The following is a 13838-nucleotide window of genomic DNA, read 5'->3' on the forward strand; positions in this document are numbered from 1 at the left end:
TGATTTGAATTTTCTATTACAAAGCAACTTAGGTACTTCAGGATTGTACTGATCTGATGCTTATTACTCCAATATCGCCGTCTACCAAGTGACTTACATGATTACTCTTTAACAATACCACTTTTTATTTATTTAGGAACTTTCCCCTGAAACCTTAAATATTCTCATGTTGTACAATTTAATATCTGGTTCTTTCCGGCCAGGAACTGCACAATTTAATATCTTGTTCTATCCAGACAAGAACTTTCCCATATAACCTTAGTTATTCTCATGCGGCACAATTTAATAACTTGTTCTTTCCAGTCAGGAACTTTCCACAGAAGCCTTTGATATTCTCATGGGACTGAATTCAATATTTTGTTCTTTTCAGCCAGGAAATATCCTTTGATACCTTAGATATTTTCATTCGTTACTATTTAATATCTGAGACCTTAGTTATTTCTATCCGGCATGATTTAATATTTTATTCTTTCTAGTCAGGAACTGTTCCCTGAAACCTTAGATATTCTCATGCGACACAATCTAATATATGATTTTTTTCTGTTCAATCAGGACCTGTCCACTGAAACTTCAGATGTTCTAATATTGTGTTCGTTTCAGTTAGGAACTGACCAATGGAACTTTCGATGTTCTTATTCTCCACGATTTAGCATTTCGTTAAGGACAAATTACTAGCAAAGTGCAATTCCGCAGTTAGATACTGTCCAGCGAACCATAAATATTTTAATGCGTCCGATTTAACATTTGGCTTTATTGTACAAATTTCTAACACTGCATGGCTCCTCGGTTAGGAACTGTCCAATGGAACATTGGTTACTCTTGTACGACACGATTAAATATTTCGTTAAGTACAAATTCCTACCATTGCACACAACGCATTGGTTACGATTTGTCCTACAAAACTTTGGCTACTCGACACCATTCAATATTTTGTCAAGTACACATTTCTAACAATGACCAACTTCGCATATAAACATTTTTTTTGCTGGAAACCGTGTATTTCGTATTCGTAATTAAGTAAAATTTTGTGACATTGCTCAACTACCCAATTAAGAAATGTTAGTAACACCTGCGTTTGAGTTTTCTGGCAGTGGCTGTGTTTAATTGTAGACTAATTCATTATATAGGTGTTCGGGTGGACAACACCGTAAATCAAAGTTAAAAGGAGGGGAAAGAAAACCGTGTAAGCCATCTGCTGTGACTCTATAATATATAGCTGTGACCAAACGTTAATATATTTAGTTAGCAGACCATTAATAATGTGTTGGCTAAATGTTAATTCAATGATAGATGGCCGCTGTTCCAAGTATACATCAAGTTCATGGCTTAGCCCGTAGTTTAAGGTTTTCGTATGTGATAGGATAAATACTTGGAAGGTGTCCATTAGGGTATATACATTGACAATGATGTATAATAGGCATGTTAAAATTAACTAACAAATGACACTCATCAACGGCTTTTCTGGAAGCCAAAAGGATGAGTTCATTTGGGTTTAACGCATTTCACTTAGGATACTATTTCTTACAAAGTGTTTAGGATATTCAATTAATGCTTTCAAAGCAATAAACAATATGGAATCTAGAGGCATTTCCTGTTTGGAATTTTGATTAATATACATATTTCTGTGTGGATTGGAATATAGATAGATTAATAGTAGAATCCTACCGTATACATATGTGCCCTTTAATATAAAAATTCTTATCAAAATTAATATCCCTTTTGTGCGGAGATATTAGTGATTTATTGTGAATTTTTTCTCTTTTATAAATTTGCTTTTGGTCATTTTACTCACAAATTAAGTGAGGAATGTGCCATATACAGAAAAGGGCTGTTATATGGTGTAGTGTCGCTCCTCCCCTCCCCTCGATCCATTTGATTTGTATTTCATGGCTACCATTTACAGTGTCCGTGTTTTGACGTATTTACATGTTTTCGTCTAGGTTTTGTTATGTATACTGTTACGTATACTGTGGTCTTCCTGTATTTACTATTACTGTTATATATGGCCGGTTTTCCTGTATTTAACATTACTGTTATGTATAGCGCGGTCTTCTTGTATCGCCTATTACCGTTATGTACAGTGTGGTCTTCCTGCATTTACTATTACTGCTATGTATGGCCGGTCTTCCTGGATTTACTATTACTGTTATGTATAGTGCGATCTTCCTGTCCTTACTATCACTGTTACGTATAGTGCGATCTTCATGTATTTACTATTACTGTTATGAATGATGCGATCTTCCTGTCCTTACTATCACTGTTATGTATGATGCGATCTTCCTGTCGTTACTATCACTGTTATGTATGATGCTGTCTTCCTGTATTTACTATTAATGCTGTGTACTGTGTGGCCTTCCTGTCTTACTATTACTATCTTAGCTACTTGAACTTACAAAGCAATCGCTTGTTCATGATATAATATGAAGTTTTACTAGTGTGCTATATTTCAGTCACGTATCTGTCAATGTTCCCACATACTCAAAGTAATTCCCTAGTTTAATCACTTACAAATTGAAAATCTCAAAAGACTTTCAATCATTTTGTTTCCTCTCTTTCAAGAATGCGGCAATGTAGACAGTGGATAGAGGCCTTTACAAGCAGAAAGAAGTGGGATGCTAGAAGTTTACAAGATACACAGTTAAACAGATGTCTTAGTCTACTTGATCTGGTTGGTCTGGGTAAGCATTAATCTATAATTTGAATTTGGACCACGACTGTTATGTTGAGTGAACTGATGATGGAAGTTATCTTTTTAATTCTTAAAGATGCGTTAAAAATAGATAATGAAAAGAGAATTTGTTGAAACTTTTAGTTAAATTACTTCATTCTGAGTGAAGTTATGGCCGTTTGAATAACTGTGTAGTAGTCTCGGTTGTCATTGCTACCGATGTTACGATAATAAATAAAGTTTCGATTATCTACTTTTTAGTTAAATTATTAACTGGCAATCAGGTTTAAATCTGTTGAAAATCAAAACCATCTGGTGGACTAAAGGGTTGATTATGGGTTTGGCGTGTGAATAAATGTCTAATTAATGATTTATATAACATTTGAGGTCAGATCTGTATCAGGCAGATTTGGCTCTTACATAAAGCATCTTTAAGGGTGTTCAAGGGTATTCCTCATGAAAGTTAACTGGAGATTTCACACCACCCACATCAGGGTCCTATTAACCAGATATAAATCGTGGAGCACTGGGTAGTTCACACCAACCACATAAGGGGTCCTATCAACAAGATAGAAATTGTGGAGCAGCGGACATTTCAGATCAACCACGCCCCGATCTTTTAATGTGGTACATCGTTGAGTTGTAACGGCCAAACAACCCACGGACTAGGTGACCGTTGATGTCCCATAAGCCATATCAGCCAACATATTTATTATTAATCAGAACAGTCTGTGGTTAACCTTTGACAGATAGAAATTGACCAGACATTATTAATCTTAAGTGTTTGAAGTATTTTGCTCCAGGATTCGTCATCGTGTTCCCAGGCTTGTCTGATAAATCGAAGTATTGAATCTTGTTCAGTGCTAAGAACATGGGTATTTTAACTTACTGAAATATGGAAGAACTCAAACTGGTAAAGTGACTGAGGAATTTGTGTAACACGTCTTTCTCATATCTACTTCACTGTCTAATAAATCTGGGAAGTTTGTTCGTCGTTTTTCCCTCATAAAATGACTTACAGCTCATCACCTATTTACTGATGAAAATGCCGAAAAACGTTGAATGATTCAAAGCTCTTATTTCTATTAGCTGTATTATTATGCCTTCAATTAGGAAGTCTGGAACATAACGATTGGTCAAGTCTGGGAAAATTCAATCATTTTTGTCAATTATAGACTAAAATATAAACAAAAATGGAGAGAAATATTTGTTATCATTTTCAGTTTATTTCATATTGTGATATTTATTTTTATTTCTTTACATTCTATATTTGCAGGTATATTCAGTACAAGTGGTATAGGAATATATGTATTATCAGCATATATTGCTCGTGTAGATTCTGGACCATCAGCCGTTTTATCTGTTATCATAGCAGGAGTGGCCGCATTATTATCAGGTAATAGCCAGCGAATAATTAATTATTTAGGAATAATTTTGAGTTGATTGCCACTAAAATTAAAGCCCCCATGTTTCATTTACATCTACATTTATTAGTATAACTATAATCGAAAAGCTTCTTAATTGTGAAAAAAACTGACCAAATCATGTATAACGTGTATAAACAAAATCAAAAGTCAATTTGTTTTACCATAATCGAAAAATTAGCATATATACTGCGCTCACACTAAAAACAAAAGTAAGTGTTCTTTAATATCATTTTTTTTGATGTTATAGATGACGTTCGCTGATTCAGGAATCTAAAAAAATATCTCAAACACTTCTCAAGTTGTCAGTGACTACGATCAAAGCACAAATTACAGGAACCCTCTCCTTCAATTGAACAGCTTCGAGTGTTTATATTGAAGGAATCGTAATAAAGGCTTTTTCTTTATAATTTAAATCCGCTGGTTTTCAATAGCATTTGTCGGAGAGTATCAAGTAGTTTTCACGACATAACACACGCTAAAATGTACTGATTATTTAATGTGTATTTAAGAAAACAAAATAAAAATATCAACGGTAGGTAATATCCCGTTATCGATGTAATCAGATTAAAAGACCTATTAAAAGATTTTACCCAACTGGCTGGTAAAAATCGTCTTTTTTTATTTGGACTGATATTCCTTTAAGAGATTCAACTTTTACAATATTATAGTTTGTAGTGGATTAAAAAAATCTACTAAATGACGATAAAAATAGTCTGCTTATTTGGACTGATATTCCTTTTAGAGATTCAGCTTATTGTAGTTTGTAGTGAATTAAAAAATCTTCCAAATGACGATAAGCGACTTTAAACTTACTTGATTAAATATTGAATTATCTTTCATACTGTGTCATGACTGTTTGTTGCAAACAAATGAAAACGTAGATGGTGATATTAGCTTTAACACAATACAAACACATCGACGCGTAAAAATGAATAAAAACGCGGTAATACACATCATCCGCCATAGATGAATAAATAATTACATTGATTATAGATATTGAACATGTAACAGAAACTCTTCATGATAAACTTAATGGTGCAAAGAAACAACTTTAGAAATTAATAGTGTATTTAGTTCTTTTGAAATAACATTAAAATTCATTTATTAATTATTCCATTGGTATAAGTTACTGTTATCAGACATGTGACGCGACGATCTTGATGCAATTTAGAATCGTATTTCAGTTATAATATATCGTAATCGGCAGCTAGATAACTCAATATACCTATCAAATATTCGCAATGTATTCATTAAGGGGGTTATTTGATTAGCGTACAGGGAGCTAGATTGCCAAATAATGAATTCTATAGCTAGAAATTCAATTGAACTAATGTACATGACCAGACATGTATTGTTGGTATTATTGTATACAATTATAACCCTTGCTTCGTCTAAAATTCGCCTCAAGACATTATGATGAATTGATGTGGAAGTTTTAATGGATGTCATTGCGCAATGCTTTAAATATATTATATGAATAATACATTCATGGCGATGGAAAAATAATATTATTAATCGAGCGAATGTTATTAATTTGACGTGAATTCCGGTGGGAGAAATAGAGATATAATACGAACATACGGCTTGTGTCTCTGTTTCCAGTCCTGCCGCAGATAAAGTTGTCAATTACACGACTCTTCAATTCCAACGAAATCCATGTTGACATCTATAGTCATGTTTGTTTAACAATAAATATGGTATGATATAAATGTACAGACATAATATATTATATATATATATATTTTGTTATAAAACAAAATCAAGCTAACAACAGGTCGATATATTTGGAATTTGATGTCAATTACGTGTGTATGTTTCATTTTATGTTTTTATTTTTATTTATACTACATGGCCATTTTTATTTATACTACATTTTTTTGTAAACGGTGTTCACGTCACATGAACTCATTGACCAATCAAATTGCTTGCATTGGTGTACAGGGCTTTGTTTCTGGGAAATTTACAGTTCATGTTTGAGGTTATAGCATGGAAGTGCGATTACTGTTTAATTTCTCACACCAGTAAGTCATATTGGTATAGGCTTCTTGGTGTAGCGAGCCCCCCACCCCACTATCCCCGTTCAGATGGTCCTGTAACGTCTTTCAAAGTAAAAAAGATGAATAAATTTTGGTTAACAGTAGATGAACATGAATTACAGTATAACATTAAAGTAATGATGAATTTAGGAATCTCGGTACAAATGATTAATGGTTGATTAATTGCATTTGGAACTGGTTGATTGATCGATATCAATATACATTTGATCTTTTGCGTTAGACATGGTTTCAAGCTGAGAATTCAATTTCGAGATTTTGATTTGCATTCATTAAGGTCATTACTTAATTGACCGTGAGAATATCAATTATTTAGAGTTGGCTGAAATTCGCTCGTTCACAATAGTATTAGTGGCTGCTGTCACTTGCAAAACACGGTTGTTGGATCACAAAAAAGTTTAAAGATGGGTTCCCAGAAAAGTATTTATCGGGTGGTTATTTCCAATAAAAGTAACGTAATTTTGGTATGTATGGAAAGTAGAGATATCCAATCTTACTAGAAAAATACTGGATTCCCTGAAAAACACAGGACAAAAATGTAAGGGTTCCCCTAATCAACAGCCCGACGATTAAGAACTTCTGCACGCGTGGTGTCAAAGGTCACAAGCGAACATTGAGCGCTTGATGTACAAGTTGATAAACTTTATGAAGAGTTAAACGTACAATACTCTCTGAGATAAAAATGACGGAAAAAGACGCGGGTAGTGGATAATCCGAGAATTTAATTAGGATTCGATATTTGTAATAAATAGTAAGCGATTAAAGACAAAATCGTCTTATGTATGCAATGAATTCTCCTCTGACTCCCAAGACGTGACGTAAACATGACCTGGTTTGATCGAATTTTAATAGCAGAGCATTCCTTCGCAATTACAATGTTTGAGACTGTCCTCATTACCGCATATACGGGAATACAAAGATATATTTTCTCAAAGGAATAAAGACTGTGGCTGTGCAGGGAGGTGGTGGTTTGGGCGGCCCAATAGAATAGTCATGGCTACGCCCCACGCCATATCCGACGAACACTAATATATGTATATTTCATGCCATATCAGAGTTCCATGCCCCTTTCTCTTCGGGGTAAGATGCAATTATTTCTGTTGATTGTGTTTTCGTCGAAAAGTAAAAGCAGGAAGGCCGCATCACACATAACAACATCTTAAAGATAAGTCCACGGAAAAGACACACAACCTAAAACTTAACATCGCAAGCAATAAAAAACAAACGTATTTCAATCCAAATGAATAGATCCGGGGATATAGTCCAATTCTCATATCTCTAGGATAGAACAGGCCCGTAGTTAGTGGGGGCCAAGGGGCAGCTGCTCTCGCTGGAAAAAATCGGCGCCCTTTCCACTGGACGCAATACGAAGCCAACGCCCAACGTACCCATATCAGTATGAGCGCCCCATAAAGCCGAATACATTGGTTGAGCACCCACGACGAGATTGGCGGGCGCCCAACCAATGTTACTTAGTTTTATGGGCGCCTCGCCAATAATGTTCTTATATATGACCCCCCCCCCCCCCCCCCCGCAAATGGTGAGGCGCCTCATAACGAATCACACGATAAACACCATAACTTGATTGGTGGGGCGCCCAAAACGGCGTGATCTGCAAGGTACCTTATCCCGGAGGTGCTTCCATAGTGACATGATTGGTGAGGCGCCTTATATTGACAATATAATTTTCTGGTCGCACATAATACATAATGCCGAGTGAGATTGGCTGGGCGCCCACGACTTGATCAATGGGGTGCCCAAAACGGCATGATTGGTGGGGTGCTATATCCCGGAGGGGCGCCTATGATGCCGAAATTGGTGGGCTACCGAAGACGAAATTTTCCAGGCCAAATTTACGATGGGAATGAGATTGATTCAAGTGTGATAATCTTCAAAATTCAAACAAGTCGCAATCTAACCCAATTCCGAATTTTTCGTTTTCCTCATAAATTATTATAGGTTGGCTAAAGTCATATACCTTCCTGCCGTTTCTATAATGTTCATATCACAAACGATAATTCAGCCTCAAAATAGAAATTTTCCATCATTTTCATAGTTCCTCTCCTCAGGTGCAAACCCTATCTTCCAAAATTTTCTTGGAGGAGAGGACAGAAGCCGCCCCCTCCCTCCGTCAACATTTTTAAGCTAGCCACTGGCCCGTAGAAACCTTTACATTGAAAAGTACTGGGTACGCCATTCGGAAAATATATTCATAATACAGGATAAAATATGTTTGTTGCCATATGGTTTTGCTATTTTGATAGTTTTCCATTTAGAACGCCCACTTACTATTTATTGGATTAGACTATTCGATGTATAGACTGTGTATGTGATATTACCCTATAGCATTTATTACGTACAATGCGTATTGTTCGTACAACACTCGTTATAGATTTTGTTAATAGCGTATCCCTGAGGCTAAAACTATTTAGAGACTTTTTGCTTTGGACACTGATGTTCATTTGGCTATATGACAATGAAACGAATAGCTATTCAGTGTGAGAGATGGAGAGAGAGAGGGGGGAGAGAGGGCTGGAGAGAAAGAAAAATTGGATTCAACATTCCACGAGTTCTTGTACATGTTTTAGATGGAAACCTCGCCAATTGATTCAGGGATAGCCTATATAAAGGGCACACGTTTTTTAATTACACAATTTTGCCCTGTAGGACAATTGCAACATGTCTATAAAAACAGAAATTGTTTAGGCATCATAATAGAGATAATTGTTTCTAAGCAAATTCAGAAATATGTAATCAAAATTATCGACTATATGTCTGCTTAGACAATCATTGAAAACGCCATACATCGGTATTAACAGCTTGTATATAATAATATAACTATAGATTTCATAGTATAGGTTGTTTAATATAGAAGTGCTAATAGTTGTGTTATTGTCAGCTTAATGGAGGCACTTTATCGCAACTGAAGATGTGCTTATCATCTATTACGTGGTAGGTTTTAAAACCTGGGAATAGAGTATGATCAATATTTAATTCTATAACGGTGAAAATACCAATGACGAAACAATGGGTGGTGTTTGGCTGACACCCTGAATCATTTAGTACAGAGTATAGTAGAACTGTTCGTCGAAAATGTTATTTTTATTATAACAGATAAACGAGCAATGTTTTGGTGAGAACTATTTAATGGGTACTGATTTTATAATGAATGTTTAAATGAACTAAATCGATTCATTAGCTGCTGTGGAAACTGCCATTATGCTACAACATTTGAAAGTGTCATGTGCGTCAGATTTTGCTACTGAACAACACACCATACTAGTATATACATATATCAATATTCCTGTGAAGTGGAAAATTTGGCATCTTTAGGACAAGCAAAATATCAAATTGTAACGTATACATAAAGCTTATATATATCTTGCACATATTAGCATGTTAGAAATTGTATTGTGTATTAATCATAAAATAGAATTCAAATGTTCATATCTCGGCAATGCTAACGTCCTAAATACTGCTTATCATTTGCACGTCCCTGGCAGCCCAGTAAATTTTTCAACATAGAATTTCATTAAGAAAGCATTACAAGAACGCAAAGCATTTGTAAGGACCCCACCCCATCCCACCCCACCCCACTCAACCCACATCCACAACCTTCCCCATGATTTGATCGAAAACCAATTAATTTCACGGTTATGTATGATAAAGCGTCTAGTTATGTTCACATATCAGTGTTGTCTTTTTGTGTTCAGACCCGTTAAGCTATACGTTGTGGGGTATGTTGTATCCGAGGCAGGATATGCTTCCCAGATACCATTTCTTATTTTTAGGGAAGTTCGCGTAAAACCAACGAATATTTGCTGTACATCCGTGATCCTTAGAGAGTACAAATTTGTGGAAGCATAGCCATAAACATAGATTGTACAATTTAAAAGGCATCGATTGCTTAGGAATTAACATGACCTGATACGTAATCCATTCACGAGGCACATTTACCATGACATTTGGTAAACAATTATGTTCAAGGAGTGTTATTATTTTTAATTCTCCTCAATTTAATACCAAGTAGACACACATATTACACGACCTAGTACCAAACCATATGAAAAAGAAATGCAATAGTGAAATGGGGTTTAACGTCCTGCTTGACTGGACTAATGACAGAGCCATACAGTGTGCTATGATGGAAATTTTGCCAGGAATTCCAACTGTCAAGGGTTCTTTTACGTGCACGCCAATGTGTACAAGGGACCTCTTGTTTTCGTCCCATCCGAACGACCAGACGCTGTCTTTGCCAAGCCCCCCGCCCGTCCTCTCCCAGGAACATCTTCAGCCAACGCGAACTCCAGATCTCCTGCTTAGCGAACCAGCGTCGTACACAATGAGCCACCGCGGCTCCCCATCTCAAAAGGAATTGAATGTTGCTTTTACAATGTCTCGTCAAAATAACACATCAGTCATTCTGAGACAAGCGCATGGTGATTTTTATTTTTATGGTTACTTTGCAATTTTGCCAGGAAAACAACTGTTCCGACTATATTTCTTCTAACTTCAACTGTCAAGTGTTCTTTTATGTGTACAGTGTACAGCCCATTTTCCGGTTGCTGTTTTTTTTTCAAACGACTAGGTACACTTTCCTTGCCACCCTCGTATATGGCACCATGGAGTTCTTCTCGCCGGAGATTCGAACCCGGAACATTCTAGACGAGAAGTTGGACAATGATTTATAAGTCGGTGTTTTTATTGAAGATATATGAGGCTGTGTACCCATTGGCATTATATGAACTTCAGATAATTTGCTTAGAGTGACATTTAGATTCTCGATCTGAAAGAAAACAATCTGATCAATACGAGTGACACCACTGGTGATAAATACATATACATCTGATTTATGATATCCAATTGATATAATAAAAAAATAAACAGATTATACGTACATCAAAATATTTCAAACTGTAGGCGATGATCTAATAGTAATTATATCAAATAAAATTGACAATTTTGACCAGGAAGCAGCTGAGATATTTTCTGGTTCGGAAGTAATTTTGAAGAAAATTCCATTAAAAAATATATTTAATGATTTTTCTAAGTCTGATCTCTGATCTCTTTTGCAAAGAAAAAGATGCAAACATTATCTCAAATTATATGATATTTATCTGTATTTTTATTTTTTTAAGTATAATTATTTCCAAAGGTTATATCCATATTTATCTGTTGTAAGAGCAATAAAGTTTTATGCTCTATTTTTTATGTTTTTGTGATTAATTTGATCGTTTTTCTTGCAGCATTATGCCAGGCAGAATTAGCAACCAGACTTCCTCGTGCAGGAGCTGGATATGTCTACACTTATGCCACTTTGGGCGAGTTATGTGCCTTTGTTGTTGGATGGAATAACTTGTTGGAACATATGTTAGGTGCTGCAGTTGCTGCCAAGGCATGGGTTCATTATTTGGATAATATGGTCAATGGAACGATTAAAGGGTCAGTCTATATATATTCTTTAACATAGTCTCGATTGTCAAGTGCCATCGCCACGATAATAAACGAAGACTCGATGAGAACGAAGATATGATAGACATTGTCTCATCCTAGCAATTTGATTGTCTAGAGAGTTGATCATGTGAATAAATGTCTAAAAAATAATTCATATAACATTTAAAGCTAGGATAGCTTTTACATAATGCATCTTTAAATTTTAATTCCTATGTGCTAACTAAAGTATGTGCACTTACTAAACGAGATATTCCCAACCCCACCCTAGAAATCTTTATTGCATGTATCGGTGTTATATCTAGATGGATTGGACATCTTATCGAGGGAAGGGTTTGTATTATTTATTTGATTACGTCAATCAGGTTTCGTTTTAATTTGAAATATAATGAAATGGGGTTTCAAGTCATACTTTTCTGCACCAACTGTTCTAATAAAAATGGATATACGCCATGCATGTGAATGTTTGTCTTGATAGCAGTGTTTCCGCGGGCTCTTCGTCGAATACCAACTCCGGGAACTGGGTTTGTCGTAATGAACACCAAGGCCCCGTGTACACGTTGACGTGTACGTAAAAGAACTCTTGGCAGTTGAATCCAAGATAAGTGCAGGCTGTAGTGCAGTTGTTCAGGCAAATCTTCCTTCATAACGCACTGCATGGCGAGTGTCCGCCTACATTATTTATAATCCCGGTCGGTGCAGAAGAGTAGGACGTTAAATCCCATTTCATGTTCTATATATCTGTTATAAAAGGGGGGGGCGTTCAACTGCGTCCTGGATGGCGTGAGGGAATAGCCAATGAAACCATCTGTTACGGCGACTTCTAGGTGTGCGATGCACGAAACTGTGGGTTAACCACTAGAAACGTCAACGCTGATTGATTAATCAATGTCTGACGTCATAAAGTCAAAGGCCGCTCGTACGAGCCTTGACGCGACCTTCCGGTACAACTGGTCAGATCTTCATGTAGTATAGGCCATCGAAACTATAAAGAAACGAAACCAAACATAGATCTGTATTTTAATCAGATTGCATCAGATACTATAAATAACAACTATGACGTCATTGAAAATTATATTATTGATCATTTGTGATAAATTTAGCTTTAATTGCATAAGTAAGAAAACTCTCTCACTTATATAGAATGACCCTTTTTTCTTAAATTTCAGTCACATGAGTGAAACCATTACGTGGCACCAACAATCATGGATCCTGGAAGAAACACCTGATATTCCCGCTGCACTTGTTGTCTTGGTTTCAACATTATTCCTATTACTTAGTGTAAAGGTCAATACTTATTTTATGTTATCGTTGTACTAGTCCTTCTTACGGTCAGATTTAAATATTAAGGTAATCTGCAGATTTCGCCAAGGTCACGAGATGTTGCCGAGGATTGTGGGTTTGGGCAGACCTATGGTTAGGGTAAGACGTTGGCGCTAGCCCTGTTTACATCTCGTGACCTTGACGAAATTTGGAGGTGGTCTTAATATTTAGATCTAACCCTTCTTACATATATAGAGAGAAATGGGTTTTAACTTCCACGCGACATAAACTAGGTCATTTCGGGACTAACATATGGTTCAGCTTTATTTCAATAATTTGCTTGCACGTAGGGGTCCATAGCAGTGGGAGGAAACCGGGGGAGCCGGAGAAAACCCACAAGGTTAGACAGGCAACCCTTCTCTTTGTTAAGTACAAGCTGGGAATCGACTTGACACAATAACAGACCTTATAGTGTGAACAGGTGCATTAAACCAACTTTTTCTCAGATTAAATCAGGAAATTGGATCGAATTTCCAGCTTTTTGATAAGACGTCGACAGTATAATCCCAGCTTAGAAATCTTTATCCTTGTCCAGTACAGCTGTCTGAAGCTATGTGGTATTTTTTCGAAGGAATGCAAAACCGTTTGTTTTATGTTGAAATGCGATTAGTTTTCAATAGAGTGTCATTATACATTCAAGTGTAGTGAAAGCTCGTTTTACTTTTAATCCTACGGATAGCCATATCCACCAAAATCCTCATTCTTTTAATACAAGTATATCATAGTTTTTCTCGGTTGCCAAATGCCATAATATTTCACTGGGCCCTTGCCATTGACTTCTACCAATAAACAATTTCCGGTTTTTCGAAGCCAGCGAATGCCAAATAATTGATGTAACAAAAGTTATGACATCAGTTTTAAATGCATGCAACATAAGTTGGCGAGTTGGTTTTTTTAATAGATTTTTTTAGCAAA

At 36.0% G+C, this 13838-nt stretch overlaps 1 protein-coding gene across 1 annotated transcript in view; it reads left to right on the top strand.

The window, feature by feature from the left end:
• LOC126827790 (high affinity cationic amino acid transporter 1) overlaps window positions 1–13838 on the top strand; it is a 59957-nt gene that overhangs the window by 17948 nt on the left and 28171 nt on the right. The window contains exons 2-5 of the mRNA XM_050557326.2: window positions 2560–2678; window positions 3945–4064; window positions 11396–11591; window positions 12770–12887. Coding sequence (XP_050413283.1) covers window positions 2561–2678; window positions 3945–4064; window positions 11396–11591; window positions 12770–12887 — 552 coding nt within the window. The 5' untranslated portion in view covers window position 2560. The remainder of the gene's footprint in view (window positions 1–2559; window positions 2679–3944; window positions 4065–11395; window positions 11592–12769; window positions 12888–13838) is intronic.

The sequence above is a fragment of the Patella vulgata genome, chromosome 7, assembly GCF_932274485.2.
Source record: "Patella vulgata chromosome 7, xgPatVulg1.2, whole genome shotgun sequence".
Classification (NCBI taxonomy): domain Eukaryota; kingdom Metazoa; phylum Mollusca; class Gastropoda; family Patellidae; genus Patella; species Patella vulgata.